A 20401-nucleotide genomic window follows, 5' to 3' on the forward strand; every position below is an offset into this window, starting at 1 on the left:
TGTGCTAGCTGAAACCAAGCCTTTAACACATGGTCTCTGGGGAACATTTAAAATCTGAAGTATAGCACTATCAAACTGGAACCTGCCCCCATTCTTCAACCTTCAGAGACAGACTACCAACTCTATCTTCTTTCAGTCTTTAAAAATTGTTTTAAAATCATCATCACCCGAGTGCCTCTTCCCACCCCAAAAGGTGGGAGGTGAACATGTGCACACTCCTGATTCCTTGGGCCAGTAGTGCCTCCTGAGATGCTTGAGGACTGTCTTTCCTTCTGGTAAATCCCTAACGTGGCTGTGCCTGCAGTCTCTGCCCCAGATCCACACAGCACCAGAGGGTGATCTGACCACAGAAGGGCAGACCTGGGCCAGAACCCAGCCCAACCCAGCACGCGACCCTAGTGATTAGGAAGCAATGGAGGACTTGGCGAGCTGCAGCCTTTGGGGTCCAGGAATGTGACAGAGGGAAAACCTCCCCTGAAGAGCACCAGGAATTTCTAACAGAGAAGGCCTAGCCACTCTCTCTGCACTCTCCTGATCGGCACTGTTTTGTGAGGGCAAGCTAGCACTGAAACATGCTTCACCTAGAGACTGGAGTCCATTTGAAGGGCTAGAGCAGGTGGTAGGTGGTGACTATGTCTACATGATACTGCTCGTTGAAAATCAGCCCTGGAATAATTTAATTAGGAGATGAAATTCAAGCCAATATTGGAACAGTTGGTATAACAGTGTATTAAGTAAGATCCATGCTCCTGGCTCAAATGAGATTTGGTCTAGATGCAATTTTGGTTGAAATGTCCTTTATCTCAGATTAAATGAGTACCTGCAGACTACTGAGAAGAGCGCCTGGAACACGCTGACCTTTAGAACTGGTGTTCTTTGGCCATTAAACATCTTCACTTCCACTACAGCTCCTTACCCACGGTCTGGCATGTAGCTGTCACTCAGTAAATGCTGTGATAAACAAATACCAAATGCTGGGTCTCTGGCACACACACTCGGTCCAATGAGAACAGAAGAAACATGGCTTCAGCTACAAGGTCTGGATAGTCAAGGAAAGCTGTTAGTGAAGTAGCTGAGCGGATTACTATACTGGGACAAGTGTGGTGACAGCCCCATCTGCAGGGAGATAATGCTCTCGATCTGTCTCACGTCCACAGGACTCCCACTGCTCAGAGTGCTCTGCTGTCCCACTTGAGAGCTGAGGGGGCAAAGCAAGCAACCATTCCAGCAGGGATGCACTCAGATGTGACGATCATCACCACGGAGCCGGGCACATGCCCCTCAGTGACGCTCGTCACCCACGGAGCTGGGCACACACCCCTCAGGGTGTCACACGTGCTAGGAGCTCCAAGGAGTCCTGCACAAGGACACGTTGTGGAAACAGACTGTACCTGGCGATAATTAAGAGAACAGGATGGGAAGGACTTTATTTTTCCAGATCCTCAGGAAACCTCAGCAAGCTGGAGCTGCACGAGGATAAGTATGAAACCAAGAAAAGTACAAGGCTTTAAAGTACGGTGCACTGTTTCTTCAACCTCTGGCAGGTTGGAAATCCAAGGCCATCAGGACAGAAAGCCGAAAGGACTCCTTGGCCTCGGCTGTCAGACAATCTTCACCGTCTTGAGCATATCGGACAGGACATAAGTGTCATCCCAACCCCTCCCAGGCCTCCTCAGGGTCCGCTCCAAGGCCTGAGCCATTTCCAGGAGCTCTGGTGTGGCAAGTTTCTGCCCAGGGTGCAGCTGACAGAACAGGATCTCGTTCACTTCTCCCTCGATTCGCCTGACGTACAGCACGGGGAACGCTGCCTTGAGCCCAGCCAGCACGGAGTCCTTCAGAGCCAAGTCTCTGCACACGAGGTTGAGGATAAAGACACCTGCAGGGGAAGGAAAGGGTCAGAGGGGTGCAGATGCCGAGGCACGCTGGACACAAGGACCAGCTCCAAGGGAAGGCCACGTTCTGTTCCAGAGAGGCCCACGGACTCAGCAAACACACTCAGGACAGCAGTGAGCCTGCTGAAGACACAGCACACAACGGCTCAAAGAAAAGCAAGGGGCCTGTGAACCATGGGTTCTTCTGGGGGCTACACATCACCATTGGCCATGCCTCAGTTTCCCAAAGAAGGAATAAGGAAGTGATATCCCAAAGGAAAAAACTTAACCAACTCCACAGGGACATTATGTTCTTGATCTATCGTATTTATTAACGAGAAGGCCAGGATTCTGACAATTAAGGTTCTAAAGCAACCCACTTAGCCAGAGAACCCTATCCAAGCAGAACACCTGTGGGCTTTCAAGTGACAAGGACGTGGGCTGGTGCCCCACTGTTACTGTCACCTAAGCAAGTCTCTCAACTTCAGTTTCCTCATCTGACAAGGGGCTGCTCTGGAGATTAAATGACACAATGCCAAGTCCAGGGCATAAGAGAAGCACTCGAGTGGTAGCTAACACCTCCATGCCAGGGGGAGTATGAACGGCTACAACCGCAGGCAGGTAAGACTCGTGGCAGCACATCTGCAGTCGTCTGGTCTTGAAAAGAGGGCAGACATTGGAGAAAAGACAGCCTGGGACAACTGGTTATCCCATATAGAAGAATGCAACCAGACACTTATCTCTAATTCTGCACAAAAATCAACTCAAAATGGATCAAGACCTCAGAATTAGATTAGAAACTATGCAACTACAGGGTCAACACTCCAGCTTTTAGGTAAAGGCAATAACTTTCTGAATAGGATCACCTAGAGGAAATAATGCCAAGAGTTAATAAATGGACAGCACCAAATTAAAAAGCTTCTGCAGAGCAAAGGAAACAATTAGGAATGTGAAGAGAGGACCCACAGAAGGGGAGAAAATCTTCGCTACTCTTCGGACAGAGAATTAATATCCAGAATAAACAAAGAACTCAACACTAAAAAAATCAAATAGCCCAACTAATAAAAGGGCAAATAAACAGACACTTCCCAAAAGAAGAAATACAAGTGGCAAAAAAATATTAAAAATGTCCAATATCATTACCAATTAGGGAAATGCAAATCAAAATGACACTGAAATTTCATCTCACCGCAGTCAGAATGGCAGTCATCAAGAATACAAATAACTAGTTAGAACAAATGAAAATATATATTAAAAAAAATAATACAAATAATGATAAATGCTGGGGAGATGTGAAGAAAAAAACACTTTTATACTGTTCATGGTAGCGTAAGTTAGTACAATCACTATGGAAATCAGTATGAGGTTTCTCAAAAGACTAGGCATGGAACCACCATATGATCCAGCTATACCACTTCTCAATATTACCCTGAAGAATTAAAGTCATCTTACTACAGCGATACATGCATACCCATGTTTACAGCAGCACCATTCACAGTAGAACCAGTCTAGGTATCCATCAGCAGATGAATGCATAAAGAAAATGTGGTGTACATACCCAATGGAGTTTTATTTGGCCATAAAAAAAACTGAAATGATCGTCATTTGCAGGAAAATAGATGGAACTTTGAGAACCTTATGTTAAGTGAAATAAGCCAAACTCAGAAGGTGAAGGGTTATATGCTTTCTCTCATGTGTGGAAGCTTGAGAGGTAAAAGGAAAGAAACAAGGGGGTGGGCTCAGTCAAAGGGAGATCAGCAGAGGAAAGGGACCCGGGAGTGGGGGAGGAGAAGGAGGGGGAGTGCTAGGGAGTGACACTGGCCAAATTATATTGTTATACTGTGGGCGTCTCAGTCAAAGGGAGATCAGCAGAGGAAAGGGACCCGGGAGTGGGGAGGAGAAGGAGGGGGAGTGCTAAGGAGTGCACTGGCCAAATTATATTGTTATACTGTGGGCGTATATGAACATGTAGCAACAAATCCCATCAATACACACAACTAAAATACACCAATAAAAATGTGGAAAAACAAAACAAAACAGAATGTGTGGTGGGGCCCACGAGAGCCAACCACCACGTGATCATGATGCAGCAGCTGCAGCTCTGTGTACCCAAGAGGCCGACAAATGAGTCCATCAAGCAGCACATACTGGAACATTAATGGCAGTACTATTTGAAAGACTCCCAAAACAGGAGCCCCCCAAACCAGCAATGGTCATGGAGAAATGAACTGAGGCATAGTCACACAAAACAAACGGCAATAAAAATGGACAGTGTGGACACAACACTGTGGCTGAATCTCAAAAAGATGTGTTGAGAGAAGGAAAGCAGACAGAGATTATGACCTGATTGTACTACACACCGAACAAAAACTGGCAGAACAAGCTGAGGGCACAGTCAGTACAGTGGTTACCTTTGGGGGATGGACAAATTACTGAAAGCAGGTAACAGGTGGACTTCCAAGGTGCTGGAAATGTGTTTAGTGCTAGTAAACGGACTATTCAATTCAGGGAAACTGATCAAACTACACACTTAGGTGCAATAATTCATTCTCCTACCTTCGTGAGTCAGGATGCTTTTGACCTTTTGCAGAAAGGGTTGGTCCACAAACGCTGGGGGTGGACAACTCATGCCCAGTGTTGGGTCCTTACTGTCTACATCAAACATGATGACGTCGTAGAGAGGCCGTGCTGAGAAAGAAAAGCAAGTGAACCCTTAGCTTTGCTGGAAAAAGCATCACGTATGTCCCTGCACCACACCTGCCCTGAGAAGTATAGCTGTGGCGAAGTGGGCCTGCCTGCCGAGGGCACTGACGCTTAGAACCACTACGTGCCTATCCCTACTCACAGCACAGACTGATTTTGTTTTGTTGCCTTTTGTTTGTGCTGGACACTGATTCCAGGGCCTCACGCGTGCTAAGCAAGCACTCTGCCACTGAGCTGTACCACCACTCCTGATTTTGGTTTCTTTCCAAGAACATCCTGGCTTAGCAAAGTCTAAGGTAAAGGTTGCCACCTCAAGCCCCCCAATAATTTGAAAGGTTGTGGGTAACTAAAGGAAACAAATCAAGGACTGTTCCAAACAAATAAAGGACTGATATCAGAGGCACCATCACCACGTGCCTGGCACTGTGGTAAATGCTTCACTGTTAGCCATCCTGGGCTGGCCCACAAACTGACCTTGCAAGAGAACCCATAAAACTGTTAGGATTAGGTTCAGTCTGCAGTTAAAATCAGTGATGTCACTTGTACATCCTAGTCCCCAATACTCCCTCCAGGATTCTACACCCTTCCCAGAAGACATTCCGATCCAGGAAGAACCAGAGTTCTGCCACTGAACAAGCAGACCAGGGAAAGGCAGCCTGAGCTCCCAGAGACGGGGAGCTACTGTCTCCAATATCCTGCATAAAATTAGTATGACCTTCATCCTAAGCTTAGGGTGCAAATCATTGGAGCAAAATGGAATCTTAATCACAGCAGCAAGAGAACAAGAAAATTCCCGCTAACTGACACCTGGATCAGTTTCTGAGCCTCCGCATTATGGACAGTTTGACGGTGACAATTCATCATCAGTGGCTGTCGTATGCAAAGTGGGATGTTTAGCAGCATCTTTGGCTCCTACCCATGAGGTGCCAGTAGTACCAACAGCCCCCCAATTTGTGACAACCAAAAAGTCATTGCCAAATGTTTCCTGGATCTGACCTACATTAGTACTCTTTGCCTTTCTTTCTGATTCTGCCTCCACCTGAAGGATTATATGAAACACCTCCAAAACACACCCTATCTTTTCTTCCCTCTTTCTTCAACCAGCTTCCTTGGACTGGTGAAGAAGTGGCAAGGTCACAGGGTCAGAAGAGAGGCCAACTGGTCTGTTAACACCCTAAAAACAGAAATGGTCCATCTGTCTTGCTGCTGAACCCAACACCTAACACCATGCAAGAACACAGCTGGCACGTCATAGTCATGGAACAGATGTAACAAAAAAGCTGGAGCGAGGCTGACGCCACCTGGCAGAGATGAACCCCAGAGGCCACATTCCCCAGCCCCTCCCCGGCTCCCCAGCAGCACCTTCTCCTCCCGCCAGGCTGGTGATGTAGTCCAGGCCATCGGCGATGTGCACCTTCATCCGTTCACTCTGGGCAAAGCCAAACCATCGGGTGGCCACTTCCAACATGGAGGGGTCAATCTCCACAGCGTCAACGCAAGATTTCGGGAAGTGATCATGAACAAACAGGGGGAGGCTGCCCCCACCCAGGCCTACCACCAGTAGCGCCAGTGGAGTCTCTGTAATCAAAGAAGAGACCATTACTTTGCCATCTGCTCATTGCCAAGTTTTGAACCAGCTCGGGGGAGACAAGAGGAAGTCACACTGTTGGCTCTGCCTAGGGATACAAGATTCAAAGACCTGGCCCCCCATCTCATCCCAGGGATTCAGGAGCCAAATGACATTCAAAAAGTCACCTTTAATTTTACTGACCTAGATCCAGAAGAACGAGTATGATGCTATAGTCCCTTAAAGATCCCTAAGTGCTAAGCTGACACTATATCACAAGTCCCATCAGAGGACAACCCTGAGTCCCATGAAATGGAGGGATAATGGCCAATCTTGCTCACAATCATAAGGCAGCACAGGCACCATGCCCCTCACCTGGCTCTTGACTCAAAAGGCCATCATAAGCCAGGTGCAGTACACCTGTAATCCCAGCAGCTTGGGATGGATCATGAGTTCAAAGCCAGCCTCAGCAATGGTGAGGCACTAAGCAACTCAATGAGACCCAGATCTAAATAAAATACAAATTACGGCTGGGGAAGTGGTTCAATGGTCGAATGCCCGAGTTCAATCCCCAATACCAAAAAAAAAAAAGAGGCCATTATAACTGCCTTCTCAGACATCCCAACCAAGCAAGGGTAACCCATTCCAGTTCCCAGGCAATCAAAGGCCCAAATCCTGACCCTAAGCAGAGAAACCACAGGAGGGAGGCGGAAAGACAAGAAATGAAAGAATCGCTAAAAGGAGACAGACCCTGGGATTGATTCTAAGAACTACAATCTTAGGGACACACATTAACACCAAGAAGAGCCAAAAGCACAGGCACACTTGGGGTCTAGGGTAAGACGGTCACACAGGTAGAAAGAAACAGGAACATGTTTGCCAAGGTGGCCAGATCCCAACCTGTTATTAGTGATAAGGCCATCACTGCCCTGAGAAGCCACACATTATCCAAGGGCATCGAAGATGTGATTTTTCAATGTCTATCTAGTTACATGGGTATATACATATGGAAATGTCTAAGCTGAATAACTTAAATCTGTGTACATACCTCATTGAACATATTTCACTAATTTTAAAAAGAAATAAACAGAATAAAACAAAATGTAGACCACAATGCACGAAGCCACTGACACAGTACAGGCGGAGTCTGAGGCAGAGCTAGCTGGATGCTCATTAACTCAGAAGATGGAAGGGAGGAAGAAGGACGTGAGCACGCGTGCACTTGTCTGTCATCACGTCCTGAGCAACAAGGCAGCTCACTGACTTGTGTGATCTCACATGCTCTCTCCTGTGGCAAGCAGTACCACCGCTCACCTAGGAGCAGCTCTGGGTTTCTCAGCAGGGCAAGGCCGGCGATCATGGCTTTATGGTGTTCACAACAGAGGTAACTCTTGTCAACGGACTGCCCCGGGGCTGGAGGGAGGTCCTCAGGAGTATCAGCAGGCCGCTGCTTCTTCTTGTCCTTTTTCCTTTTCTTCTGGGCTAAGTGAGAGATTTGGATTAATGAAGTTCTAAGCTTCTTCCACTAGTCCTTGGAAAGCAAGGGATCCCGGCAGCAGTGTGCAGCAGCTGGCTTGAACAGACCGGACAGCCAAATATGCAAGAACTGTGCAAACTGGCTGATTCCATACAGATAGTCTGAAATTGGCCATGGACAGAGCATTTAAATCACAGAAATCGGAGAACTACAAATCAGGCATCCCTCCTCCCACTGAAAGATGGTTATTTTAACATTCAACACACACCACTAGACCCCAATGACCAAATGAGAGGCAGAAGCCCAAAAAACATGTGCACTTGACCAAGGCACACCCTTAAGAAAAGCCATTCTATCCATGGCCTCAAGACCGTGCGTTCACTCCACCCTCTTCCAGATGGCTCTGCTGCCAGGACAGCATGTCATGCAAAGGGAGTGGCTGAGGACCCTCGCCTGAACATCTGGGACTCAAAGAGAAGCTGTCCCAGAGCGGGGAGGACAGGAGCATTCACCTTTTACTATACACATTTGATTTCTAAGTTGTTCACGATAATACCAATATGCACACCCAGAGAAGAAACCAGGCAGACAAACTATCACTGACCTCCCCATCAGGGAGTGTGTCTGCCCGGTATCTGGGAGCCCACTCGGGCAGTGGAGGAAGTCCAGATCACTCTGCCCAGTACTGTAGCCATGCTATTTGTGGTAGTTTTAATTTAAATGCAAATTAATTAAAATTAAATTTGAGTGCCTCAGTCGCACCAGCCACACTGCAGGCTCAGCAGCCATTTACCGCTAGTGGCCACCATACTGGAAGCTTAGTGGTAAGAACCATTTCCTTCATCACATACTGTTCTTCTGAACAGCACTGGACTAGATGGCTTCTAAGGCACTAGTCAACCCTAAAACCCTCTGGAGCACGTTTCAGGGTCACACTATAGAGGACAGGCTCACCTGCAGCCTCCACAGTTCTGGCTAACCTCAAGGAGGTCTACTGAGATAACATACGGACATGTATGCAGCCACTTGCAAAACAGATGTCCTTTAAATTAAGGCAATAAAGCAATTCTCACGTTTATTTTTTTTCACCACCCCTGCTCATCACTTCAGAACCAGGCTTTGCTCAAGAACAAAATAAATACCTCTATTCTACTTATCCCTACCAGCACCTTATAAGCCAAGAGGCAGGAAAGGACAGCCCACAGGGCCATGAGCCTCTGATCACAGGTACCCAGGCTGTCCTACACCTCACCAAGCTCCCAGGTCCTCCGGACCACCCCAAAGTGAGAATCCATGCCATGCCCCCCGGGTCCCTCCCACCACCGTGCCCACAATGCCTCACCTCGGTGAGACACATCCTTCAGCAACCTGGCTTCCGACTGCACCACATTCCTGTTGCTGAGGAAGATCAGTCGCCGAAAGTACCGCCTGTCATCCCCTTGCACATCCTCGATGACATAGTCGCCACTCAAGGGGCTGCAGTCCTGGTGCTGAACAGTCCGGACCCCGATGTCCCCACCTACAGACAGGAAGGGCACCTGAAGGTACAGCCAGAGATGTGGTCAAAACACCGAGACGTGAGAATCCCTCCCATGTGTGAATGTAAGGAATCCACAGATCAAGGTTCTGGCCAGCAAGAACTCCCAAGATGTGCCACTCAGTTAAGGTACTTTGGGGAGCCTTTCACAGACCTCAAAAGAACTAATTCACCTTTCAAATATCATCTGAACATATAAAATCTCCTAAACCACTAGTGAGAAGCAGTTGGTTGTTTCAAAGAAAAATATAAGAATTTCTCATCTAACCTAAAAGAACCCTCCATATAGTCCAGGATAATGAAAGCTACCAGAAACCCTTAGGAAGGAGCTGTAGTTATTTTATTTATTTTTAATGCAGGCTGGAGACTGAACCCAGGATTTCACATATGCTAGGCATGTGCTTTACAACTGAGCTACATCCCAAGCTGCAGAAAGAAGCTTTAATTCTAAAGAAGAATCTGGACAAGGATAAAGACAACGAAATCCAAGAGGAAACAACCATTCTAAATTTGAAGATCTTTCTCCCTTCTCCAAGTTATTCCCATATTTCGTCTCCACTTTTCTAAACCTTAAGAGAAAAATACATTTTCTCCCAACCTAGTCCCGGCTCCCACTACTTTTCATCTATTCTTTTTTAAAAACTTGTCAGACAAATGAATGTCAGTAGAGGGGGCAGAGAGAGAAGAGGGGAGGGGAGGGGAGGGGAGGGGGGATAGTAGAGGACAGGAAAGGCAGCAGAACACAACAGACACTAGTATGGCAATATGTAAATCAATGGATGTGTAACTGATGTGATTCTGCAATCTGTATATGGGGTAAAAATGGGAGTTCATAACCCACTTGAATCAAAGTGTGAAATATGATATATCAAGAACTATGTAATGTTTTGAACAGCCAACAATAAAAAAATTAAAAAAAATAAAAAATAAAAACCTGTCAGAGTGTTTAATCATCACAGGAATTCCTGACCTCTCAGACTGCAGCAGTGGTGACACAAGGTCACAGGTGAAACTCCCAGAGGATCTGGGCCTTCCTGAAATAAGTCTAATGGAAACCAGCCTAAGTTGGCCAGTGGCAGGACCACAGGATGGATCCCACCCAGGACCTGGGATTTGTTTTTCTTTTTTAGATCTGTTACCATTGCACCAGGCATCCAAGTACCACAGCTTTCCCACCTATCAAGAAGGAAAAAGTTCTCATAATAAAGTCACCCATCAATTGCTGATGGTGACCAGGATGGCACAAGTCAGAAGGTGTCATCTTACAGATAATAGTTTCCTTCCCAGCAAAACACCAAAGCAGCAGTGCTCATATGCTGAAAATCAGACTAAGCTGTTCTGGCCCTTTCCTTCTTACACCCTCAGATAATGATGTAATGAGAAGCCAAATGGCCAAGGTAGTTCTTTTCAGAAGTGGGAACAGAGAAACATATGGTCAGAGCAATCTGATCTAACGCTGGAGCCTGCAAAGACAAGAGCATTCCCTTCAGGCCTCTCTGTGAAGTGCGGCTACTGTGGCTCTCAGTCAGGGCAACTGCTCACCCTCCCCACCGCCTGGGGCAAGGGAGAGTGTTTTTCTGCCCATTTAACTCTTAAGATCAGAAATGGGGTCACAGACTCTGGTCCTAGCTCCTTCCAAGGTTCCCTCTGCCTTCTTGGCTGCTAATCTGACTAGGGACCAGTGAAAGCCACTGCCAAAGCTTTGGTACCTGCTGCTGGGGGGGCATCCCAGCCGGGGCCAGCTCCATGACTCTGGAGGACAGCTCAGCCTGAACACTGTCCATGCCATCGTACTGCTGACCTCGATGAAGAGCCACTGTGACAAGCCTCCTGAAGCCTGCGCTGGCTGCCAGCTGCTTCCGGCCCTCCTCCATGCCAAAGAGCCACTCAGTCTCCCGGCCCTGGGGGACTAGAAAAGAAGGACTTGGTTAGAGGGTGTCCTGGGAAGACTATTTCAACCCCCACAACCAACAAGGCCCACATGGCAGAGCGCCAGTCCCTGCCCAAAACAGCACCCTTCCTATGACCCACTGAGGCAATTCCCACACCAGTCAATTCCCTGGTGCCCAACACCAGGGCAAAGCCCATCAGCCAGGAAGCAAGACCAAGGGTGGCTAAGAGTTGGGCATATCTGTAAGGGGAGGGAAGCAGGCACCTAGTGCAAGACAACAGCAGTAACACCAACGCTTACCGCAGGCCATGCCAAGCAGTTACAAACACACACTAATGAGTCCTCTCAACGGCCCTAGGTACAGGTAGCACTATTATTCTCATTTTTACAAATGAGGAAATCAAGGCACAAAAGTGACATCATTTGCTCAGGTTCACATGGCCAGTAAATGACAAAACTGGGAGACTCAGACCCAGGCAGTCTAGCCCCAGCCTCCACACTCATATCCACTGGACAACTCACTCCCACAGGTGGACAGTGAGGGTTATGGAAAGCTTGGAAAAATGGCTCAGTAGTAAGGAAACCATCCAGCAGGGCCATAAAGCCTTGTTTGTATAGATTTTTCTACTTTCTGAAAGCACTTCCTTATTCCATTTCTTGAGTCTTATTAAATGTGGGATCCACCACTCCTCTCAGTGCTAACAGCTACCATTGATAATGTAGTTTATCACATGCCAGGTACCATTTCTAAGAGTTTCTACACTTCTCACAACTACACCAGAGTTACAATCTCATTTTACAGATGAGGAAACTGAAGCACAAAAAGAAAGGTAACTTGTTCAATGTCACACCACCAGGAAATGACTAAGCCACAACTAGAAGCAAAGAGCATGGTTCCAGAGCTGACCTTGCACTGCCTCCTGGATTCTGCAGAGACACAGTGACCTTCCCAGGTCCAACGGTCCACACCCATAAAGCTGGGCCTGAAACCTATGGCTGGGGTCATCGGGCCAGTGGTGCTTCCATTACTCCACACTCCGGTAACCTATCTAAATTCACCTCCACTTTCTCTGCTCCTACCAACCCCATCCTTGCCCTTCATCAAGCCTCTGCAATCAAAAATGAGAAACGATAAGCCTCACATTGAAGCAGTAGATAGAGAGCGCTCTCTCCTCCTTTATCATGCCTCTACTACCCTAACCCTCAGAAACATCACCCTCTATAGATAAAAAGGGCCAAGACACACCCATCCACCAAAGCCCCAGCCCCAGCCCCTGTGAGCCAGCCCTCCAGAAGAAGAGAGGGAGCAATCCCAACTCACTGATGAAAATGGCAAAATGATTGTCCCGCGATGGTTTCACAGCGGGGCTGTCCACCACGTGCAGGGTGTAGCGTGGCTCCCCCGTGTCCCCACTGCACAAGTCCAGGGACACACTCCCCAGCCCGGCCTTGCGGCGCAGCTGGCTGCACAGCCAGGCATACTGCTGCCGCTCCCGCACCGCCTCGGCCAGCCGCTCGGCACTTTCCAGCCGCACAGGCTTGCCCTGCTCCTGAGCACACAGCTCAAAGATCTGAAGGGCAGAGCCAGGGACTGGCCTGAACTTGGTCATGACGAAGGCAAAGACAGGCAGGGAGAACCGAGACTCTGCTTCCAACACCTGGTCCTGGCTGCTGGCCACTTGGTGCACCCTCACCATCCACCCCTCCCGAGAGAAGTGACCCACTGCTTTCTTCAGGATGTGAGCCTGAGCCAGGGAGATGCAGAGGTAGCGACCGCCCACCTGCAGGACCCGGCCAACCTCAGCCAGCATCCTGTCCACCTGCTGCAGAGTCTTCTCCTCCTCATCCGTCAGAACAGCATCCAGGGTGCCCTTGTCCAACACCACCTGAAACGAGGCATCAGGAAATTCCATCTGGGTCATGTCCATCTTCAAGAAGCTCATCTGGGGCCGCCGGCTGGCATTGCGTTCCTTCATTTGCTTGATGACAGCCTCGCTGATGTCGATGTTCACTATATCCTGATAGCCCACATCATACAGCTGCTCACTTAACTCTGAGTTGCCACACCCAATCACCAGCACCTGGGGGAAAATCATGATGGAGGTGATTAAGGCAAAGGAATGTGCTTCCGGTACCTCAAGGAAGCAAGTCTTACCCTGGCTGTTTTCTTATTTTCAGAAAACAGAAATGCTCTTGTCAGGAGGAAGCAACAGTGTATAAATTTTCTCCATCCACTCATGCCTTTGGCTTCACCAAACAATAAACTATAGTTTGTGCAGATTCAAATCTTTCTCCCATCAGCGATTCCACCTCATGATACTTGGCTATTTTTCTGCAGCCAAACTTAAATACAGATCATTGCCTCCCTCTCTGTGGATCAATTTCTCATTTATCCTTCAAATTCTGCTCCAATGTCACCATCTCTGGCAAAGACCAGTTCAATGAGAAATGCACAAGCTTTGGAGTCAGACAGACTTGGTTCAAACCTCCTTGTGACCACTTAGCACATACATGATCTCTGACATCCTAGTCCATAAAATAAGTGCATGACCATTCATGAGATCTAAAAGACTGCACATGGAGGGACATAGCACCTGCATAAGACTCAGCATGTAAAGCTTCCTCCACAAATTTAAGTCTTCTTCCCTACGTCCAATACAACTCCATCTCTACCCAACCGCCTATTATTGTACCTATCACTTTTCACTGCTGGAATGTGTGCAAGGTTTGTGTCCTAAAGGTCTTGTAGTTTAAGGGATGAGCACAGCGCCTGGAACTCGGTGAGCACTGGACAACTACTATAAGCAGTCATCAGTGAAGCCACACGTGTTGCCTATTCCACAGGGACGCAGAGACAGCGGGGCACACTCAGTGTCTGACTACTAAAAGACACTATTCCAAAAGGGATTGTTAATTAAAGGATGCGCTGGGATGGGAGGCCTTTTCAACGAAAACCTTTCAGAGACTATTTGTATGTTTTAGCTAGAATGATGCACGGAATCCTGAAAGTGTGGTCCAAGCAGGGTCCTCACGCCTGTCCGCCCAGAGCAGGACTGCTGTCATCAGCTCCCACCTTTCCGAGTGCACCCACAGGGCTGCAGGCCGCGCTCCTTACCCTTTCCCTGGGCTTGATGTATTTGTGCAGCACCCCGCACAGTTCCAGGTAGGTTCCATACCACTCGAACGCTTTCTTTCCCCGCTGCTGGAAGAACTTCTCCCAATAGTCTACAGAGCCAAACTCCTTGGAGCTCTTAGGTAAGAGATTCATGTTTCCACTGCCCGAGCGGCGTCCGGAAGACCACTTACTCCCTGCGAGGTACCATCTGAGGGGCTCCCCTCCAGGCGGGCCCGGGACTCGGCAGTGGCAGTTCTCTCCACCGACGAACCGCCACACTGAGTTGTTTCCCCGACTCCAAACCCAAAGGGATGACGCCTACTCGGCAAGGCACGCACAAGACGCCGAACTAAACACTCGCCACCCCTCCAGGCGCCCTCCGCGCCGCCCACGTGGGGAGCCCCTCACACTCTCTCCTAGCAGCACTCCGAACCCAGCAACCACTTCCGAGTGCGAGGCCTCATGATTGGCCAGCCTCCCGGACCGACCCGGCAACTCATTGGTCACTGCTTTTCATTTCTGACGCCCTATTGGCTGAGGGGCGGGCGCCCTTCGCTCCCTGGGAACGAGGCAGAGGGGGCGGGACCGCGGGCCGGGCCGGGGCGGAAGGGCGGCTGCCCCAGCCAATCGCGTCCGGACCCTGCGCAGCCGCAGCAGCCCAACCGCGTCTTACTTACCAGCGTCTTCGCGCGCGCCGAGCGCTGCATGAGCACCCGGGAGAGAAGCCCCGTGTCCCGAGGCGCGGATGAGAACTGCACGGGCTGACCCCGTCCTCTCTCTGCGCTCCCCGCCGCACTTGCACAATTCCGGTCTCATTTGCAGCGAAAAGAGTGCTTTTTCTGCACCGGAATACGGGGCTCCGCTACCAAGGTGTAATACGCGAACCGCCAAGAGGAGAAAATAACAACTAGGTGTTTACAGGGGCCTCAGTTCTCACCCCAAAGCACAGGACGCGAGACTTGGCCTCCTGTGGTTGTCAATCAGATGTTAACTGTGTCTCTTTGTGCGTTTGATGGACATGTTGGTCTTTTACATGTTTTTACTAATGGTGTGAGGAAGTTCATTGTTCACAAAGGAGGCTATTTTTAAAAGGTTAAATACCTGTGTCATTGAGCCTTTCATAGCAAAATACACTGCAGGAGGGACATACAGATGGAGGAGGGCAGGCAGTTCTTAGGTACTGGACAAACCCGCAGAGCGCGCACAGACGTTCTGAGTAGGGTAAAGTTGACCTAGTTTAAGAGTCGTCCTCAAGGTTAGGTGTGCATCCGAATCTCCTGGGGGACCTCTTTAAAAACGAATCGCTGGGTCAGAAGTGAGATCCAAGTGTTTGGGTTTCTAATAAGTTGCCAAGTGGTGATGATGGTGTCGTCCAGGGGCCACCCTTGGAGAAGCACTGTTTTAAAGTACAGTTAAGGAGGAGTCAAAATGGACATGGTTCTAGCTTCACGGTTTTAAAAGGTTAACCTAAAAGCCCTCCACAAGTAGCATCAAAGAAAATCTGTTTGGAGCTCCCCTCACCGAGTTCATATTGTTTCCTCTCCACCCAAGTAGCACTGGAAGGAGACTTTGAGGTGATTTCAGCTACCACATTGTGCACGGTTCCTAAAGATGATGATTCAGGTCCTGTCACCACACTGCTGAGACCATCCCTGTGCTTGAAGGGCTACATAATACCCAAGACCGTGGCCTCCCCAGTTCTTCATTCAATTCAACAAATATTTTAAGTGTCTGATGTGGCTGTGGTGGAAGCTAAGGGTGTGGATGCAGTGCTAAGCAAGGCAGGTACAACGTTAAACGTTCACAAAAATATCTGTAAAGTGTTCACAGGCATCAATGAGAACTGTAAGATTCCATGATAGCAGATACCTTTGATATCTCTCCTGATCTAGGGGATGGTCCGAAAAAGGCTTCCCCGAGGAAGGGAGAAAAAGATTCTGTAATCTGCTTTGGTGAAACCTGAACACCTGAACTTGCTCTAATAAAACTAGCATGACACTTTTAAGAACCAAAAGTCACCTGCCTCTGGTGACCTCATGAGAACTTTGAGTTTTTCCTTTTGTCTTCATTGTCCTAACAGTTAAGAGCATGATATTGGAAAGAACACTAGCCATGTACCACCGAGTGACTCTATCACACCACAGGCTTCAGCCCCTGATGTAACACCCTAAAACTATAATTTCTGTTCGCAGTAGGTTTCACATCAAGAAAGTAGCTTACAGGCTGGGGATGTGGCTCAAGCGGTAGTGCGCTCGCCTGGCATGCGGGCCCGGGTTCAATCCTCAGCACCACATACAAACAAAGATGTTGTGCCCACCGATAACTAAAAAATAAATATTAAAAATTCTCTCTCTCTCTCTCTCTCTCTCTCTCTCTCTCTCTACCCCTCTCTACCTCTCTCTCTCTTTAAAAAAAAAAAAAGAAAGAAAGTAGCTTACTTTTCTCCATCAGTGCCTACCTTCCTTCTTTGAGCTTAAGAAAATAGAAAACAGACCCCTTTACCTGCTAGAGGTTTTCTAAAATTGTACAAATATTTTAGAGGGAGGTACTGGGGAACAAAATTGACCAAATTTTATTGTTCTATTGTATGCATGTACAAATGCGTAACAATCCCACTATAATATATAGTTGTAATGCACCAAAAATAAATAGGTAAATAATTATTTTATTATTCACATTAGGTTCTGGCACTAGTCTTTTCAAATACTTATTTGAAACATTTCTTTCAAAGATTGTGAAATATGATTGATAGTATGTATTATCATTAGTAGAGTTAGCGTAAGCCAATTGGATGTTAAAATGCTTTGTTTTATTAGGATCCCCAGAGCCATTACCTATATGATTTAAAATACAGACTGAGTTTAGATAAAGCCATGCAGCACTGTAGAGTTTGTTTCTAAAAATATAAATTCAAACCCCTGCATATGTAATTTTTAGATTAATCTTTTTAATTAAAATGCAAACATAAGGATTTGGTAACAATGTTCAGTTAGTTGTGCTAAGATTAACTGTGAAATATGGAATAGGAAATTAAAAGCATTAAAAAGCATTGCTCACCATCTTGGGGGCAAAGGACGGGAGAGAACATGTGATAGGTGGAATATTCTCCAAATCCTAATCCCCAGAACCTGTGAATAGGTTACATGGCAAAAGGAAATTAAGGTCACACATGCAATTAAGGTTGCTAATCAGATGACATTAAAATAGGGAAGCAGCCTAGATAATCCGGGTGAGCCCAGTATAATCACAAAGGTCCTTTAAAGTGGAAGAAGGACTTTAGGGTGTGGGTCACAGAGATGTAGCATGCAAAGGACTTGGCCTGGCATTGCTGGCTTTGAGAAGGGAGGAAAGAGCCCATGAATCAAGGAAAGCAGACAGCCTCTGGAAGCTGGAGAAGGAAAGGAAACTGATTCTCCTGTAGAGTCTCAGAAGGAATACCCCGACACCTTGATGGTCCAGGAGACCCTTGTCAGACTCGTGGCCTCCAGAACTGTTTGGTATTAAATTCACATTGTTTGTGGCACACAGTTTTTGGTAATTCATTACAAAAGTAATAGAAAATTAATACAGAACATAAAAGGGAAAAACAACATGTATGAAGAGGTTTACAGGGAAGAAGTTTACAGTGGGAGAAAAGCAGTTTCTTTTTCATTGGTCTTTATTTTTTTAGTTATACGTGACAGTAGAATCCATTTTGACATAATTTATAAAAGCATGGAATATATCTTGTTCTAATTCAGACTCCATTACCTCTCCTTCCCCTTCTCTTCCCTCTGTTGATCTTCCTGCCATTTATCCATACTTTATTTTTTAAAATTAATTTCCTGTGGATATACACAATGGTGAGACTGGTATATGTATATATGTACATATATTCATGTATATACATAGGAAAGTTATCAGATTCTTTCCACTGTCTTTCCTTTTCTTATCCCCCTCCCTTCCCTTCTTTCCCCTTTGTCTGCTCCACTGAATAACCCCTTATTGTGGGTTAGCTTCCACATATCAGAGAAAACATTTGACCTTTGGGTTTGGGGGATTCATTTATTGCACTTAGCATGATAGTCTCCAGACCTATCCCTTTACTGGCAAATGTCATAAAGTCATTCTTTTTGGCTGAGTAATATGCCATTGTGTATATCTATCCATTTTCTTTATCCATTCATCTGTTGAAGGGCACCTAGTTTGGTTCCACAGCTTAGCTATTGTGAATTGTGTTGCTATAAACATTGATGTGGCTGCATCACTGTAGTATGCTGATTTTAAATCCTTTGGATATATACCGAGGAGTGGGATAACTGGGTCAAAATGTGGTTCCTACAATTTTCTGAAGACTTCCTAGTGGGAAAGCAGAGTTTCTAACTCAAGTTAGAAACTGAGTTAAAGGGAAGGTCTTGAAAGGTCTTCAATTCCAGGCATTTAGCTTACGCCTGTCAGGCCAGCATAAGCCAAGAGTTCCAGGGTCATGATAGCTGGGAAGAAATTATCCAAGAGAGGTTCTTGGGGAGGATTGATGTGCTTGGTGACTGATTAAATATAAGGAACAAAAGACTGAGAGACTCAAAATGGTTCCCACATTGGCCTCTAGATGACTTGAGAAGTCATCTGTAGAAAGAACCAGCATCCTCTGTAGAACTATTGCTTGAAAGGAATGTAGAGGTCACAATGCCAGTGAAACCCCCAGCCAGAGCTAGCAGCCAGTCTCCCTCCCTGCACGCTCATCCTGGGTCATGCCCTTGTCACATTCTGCAGTGGCGTCCAGTTGAAATTATGGTCCAAGACCAGGAAATGCTTCATGAGTTGGGATTAAATTGGGTAAAGGAAAGCTCTCCTTGGTGTCCAGGGAGTGGCTCATATAATACTGGAAACTATTTCATCCTGGCAATCTTGGCAAATAGGTTTGTTTTCCACATTTGGGAAGTTAAGAAAGGAAAGGTCTCCTGTGTCTTGGAATAACAGAAGGCGGCCATAACAACCTGGAGTAATATTATACCCTTTTATTAGCTGGGTGTCAACACTTTTCTTGAGATATTGCTGAACTAAGAAGTAATCCTCAAGCTTATATTGGATTACTAATATTGGAATAACATAAGAATATTTTAGTCTGTATATAGCATTTGTGATTTGATAAGAATGTTTCTCATACATTGAGTTCATGGGAAGGAGATTCAGAGCTGCAGTGTGAATTTTGATATTGGCAGATATGACCCCTTTTACTGGAAGAATGTAACAGTCTTGTAAAAGACTAGTGAAGTTAGCATCATCCTAGGAGATGACCACACACTGTGTGTGTGTGTCTCTACATATATATGTGTGTGTGTGTATAATTTTCATATGCACACAAGCACACTCATAGTTGAGGCAAAACTCAAGGTGATTGAAAGTAAACGGAAAAGTTATTGATGACTGATTGAGTGAATTCAGCCACAACCACCTCTGGCATTGTATTTGATCCCCAGGATTCTCCTGGTCACTGGCGACGTCTGAAGGTGCCCTGGTTTCCATGTGTGTAGACTGCAGACATTTGTATCCACTCTGACGGAGGAAGTAAAGAGCATATCTTACAGGGCAAGTTGTTTACCTTTGGGGCCAGAGGGCAACAACACTTTGAAACTGGAAAGCCGTAGGAGATAAGGGAATGACACCAAGGTCGAGGGCCTGGGCCTGGGGCATTGGACCCTCCATGAAGGGCCTCAGAAGGCCTCCTTTTGGATCCCACATGCAGTCTGAGCACCGGGGAAGATTATAGGGTGAATAATTAGAATTTTTCTCCAAAATTTTATTCTAAAATTCAGTTCTTTTGCAGAGAAAGAAAACTTGGAAAACAACTTGTTTTTCTCTTAAACTCTAGCTCTCAGCTCAATCAACCATGACCATCTCATGTGTCCCATATTTTTGGATGATCTCTGTCCTCAGCCCATAACAAAATATTTTTCTGCCACCAAGGGAATGGAATTCAAGGCAGAATTTAATAAATAAAATTCATTTAAGACTCCACCCAACACATTTATTTTAGCACTCATATCCAGAATCGTCAGAGAAGCAAGGAGAAAAAAATTCCCTTTAGTCCAATAAAGTTGTTATATGCAATCTTTCTCTAAAGCTAAAGCTGTTTCCTTGCCATGAGGATGCAAGAAAGTTCTTTTCCTATGAAGAATCTCAAATTATGATGCCAAAGTTTTTACTGTCCTTAATGCATTTCATATTTGAATAGCAATTTTTATCCCATTGCTCTGACAC

The 20401-nt window shown here is 46.6% G+C and overlaps 1 protein-coding gene across 1 annotated transcript; it reads right to left on the reverse strand.

The window, feature by feature from the left end:
- Positions 1-1401: 1401 nt before the first annotated feature.
- Mettl13 (methyltransferase 13, eEF1A N-terminus and K55) lies at positions 1402-14610 on the reverse strand. The gene is made up of 8 exons (XM_027934954.2): positions 14162-14610; positions 12368-13127; positions 10865-11064; positions 8961-9156; positions 7456-7623; positions 5937-6152; positions 4428-4559; positions 1402-1876 (listed from the first exon to the last, which is right to left on the reverse strand). Exons 1-8 carry the CDS (start codon positions 14312-14314, stop codon positions 1602-1604), a joined length of 2100 nt encoding a protein of 699 aa, XP_027790755.1. The 5' UTR covers positions 14315-14610; the 3' UTR covers positions 1402-1601.
- Between the last annotated feature and the right edge of the window lie 5791 nt (positions 14611-20401).

Source organism: Marmota flaviventris, chromosome 12 (assembly GCF_047511675.1).
Source record: "Marmota flaviventris isolate mMarFla1 chromosome 12, mMarFla1.hap1, whole genome shotgun sequence".
NCBI classification, from domain to species: Eukaryota; Metazoa; Chordata; class Mammalia; order Rodentia; family Sciuridae; genus Marmota; species Marmota flaviventris.

Bases quoted from the DNA above. Each gene is read 5' to 3' on its own strand.
- Mettl13 (XM_027934954.2), bottom strand. From the start codon at position 14,314: ATGAATCTCTTACCTAAGAGCTCCAAGGAGTTTGGCTCTGTAGACTAT. The intron at 7,624-8,960 runs GTGAGGCATTGT...TCTCTCACTTAG, and splicing joins GAAGGATGTGTCTCACCGAG to CCCAGAAGAAAAGGAAAAAG. The intron at 6,153-7,455 runs GTGAGCGGTGGT...CTTTGATTACAG, and splicing joins AAACCCAGAGCTGCTCCTAG to AGACTCCACTGGCGCTACTG.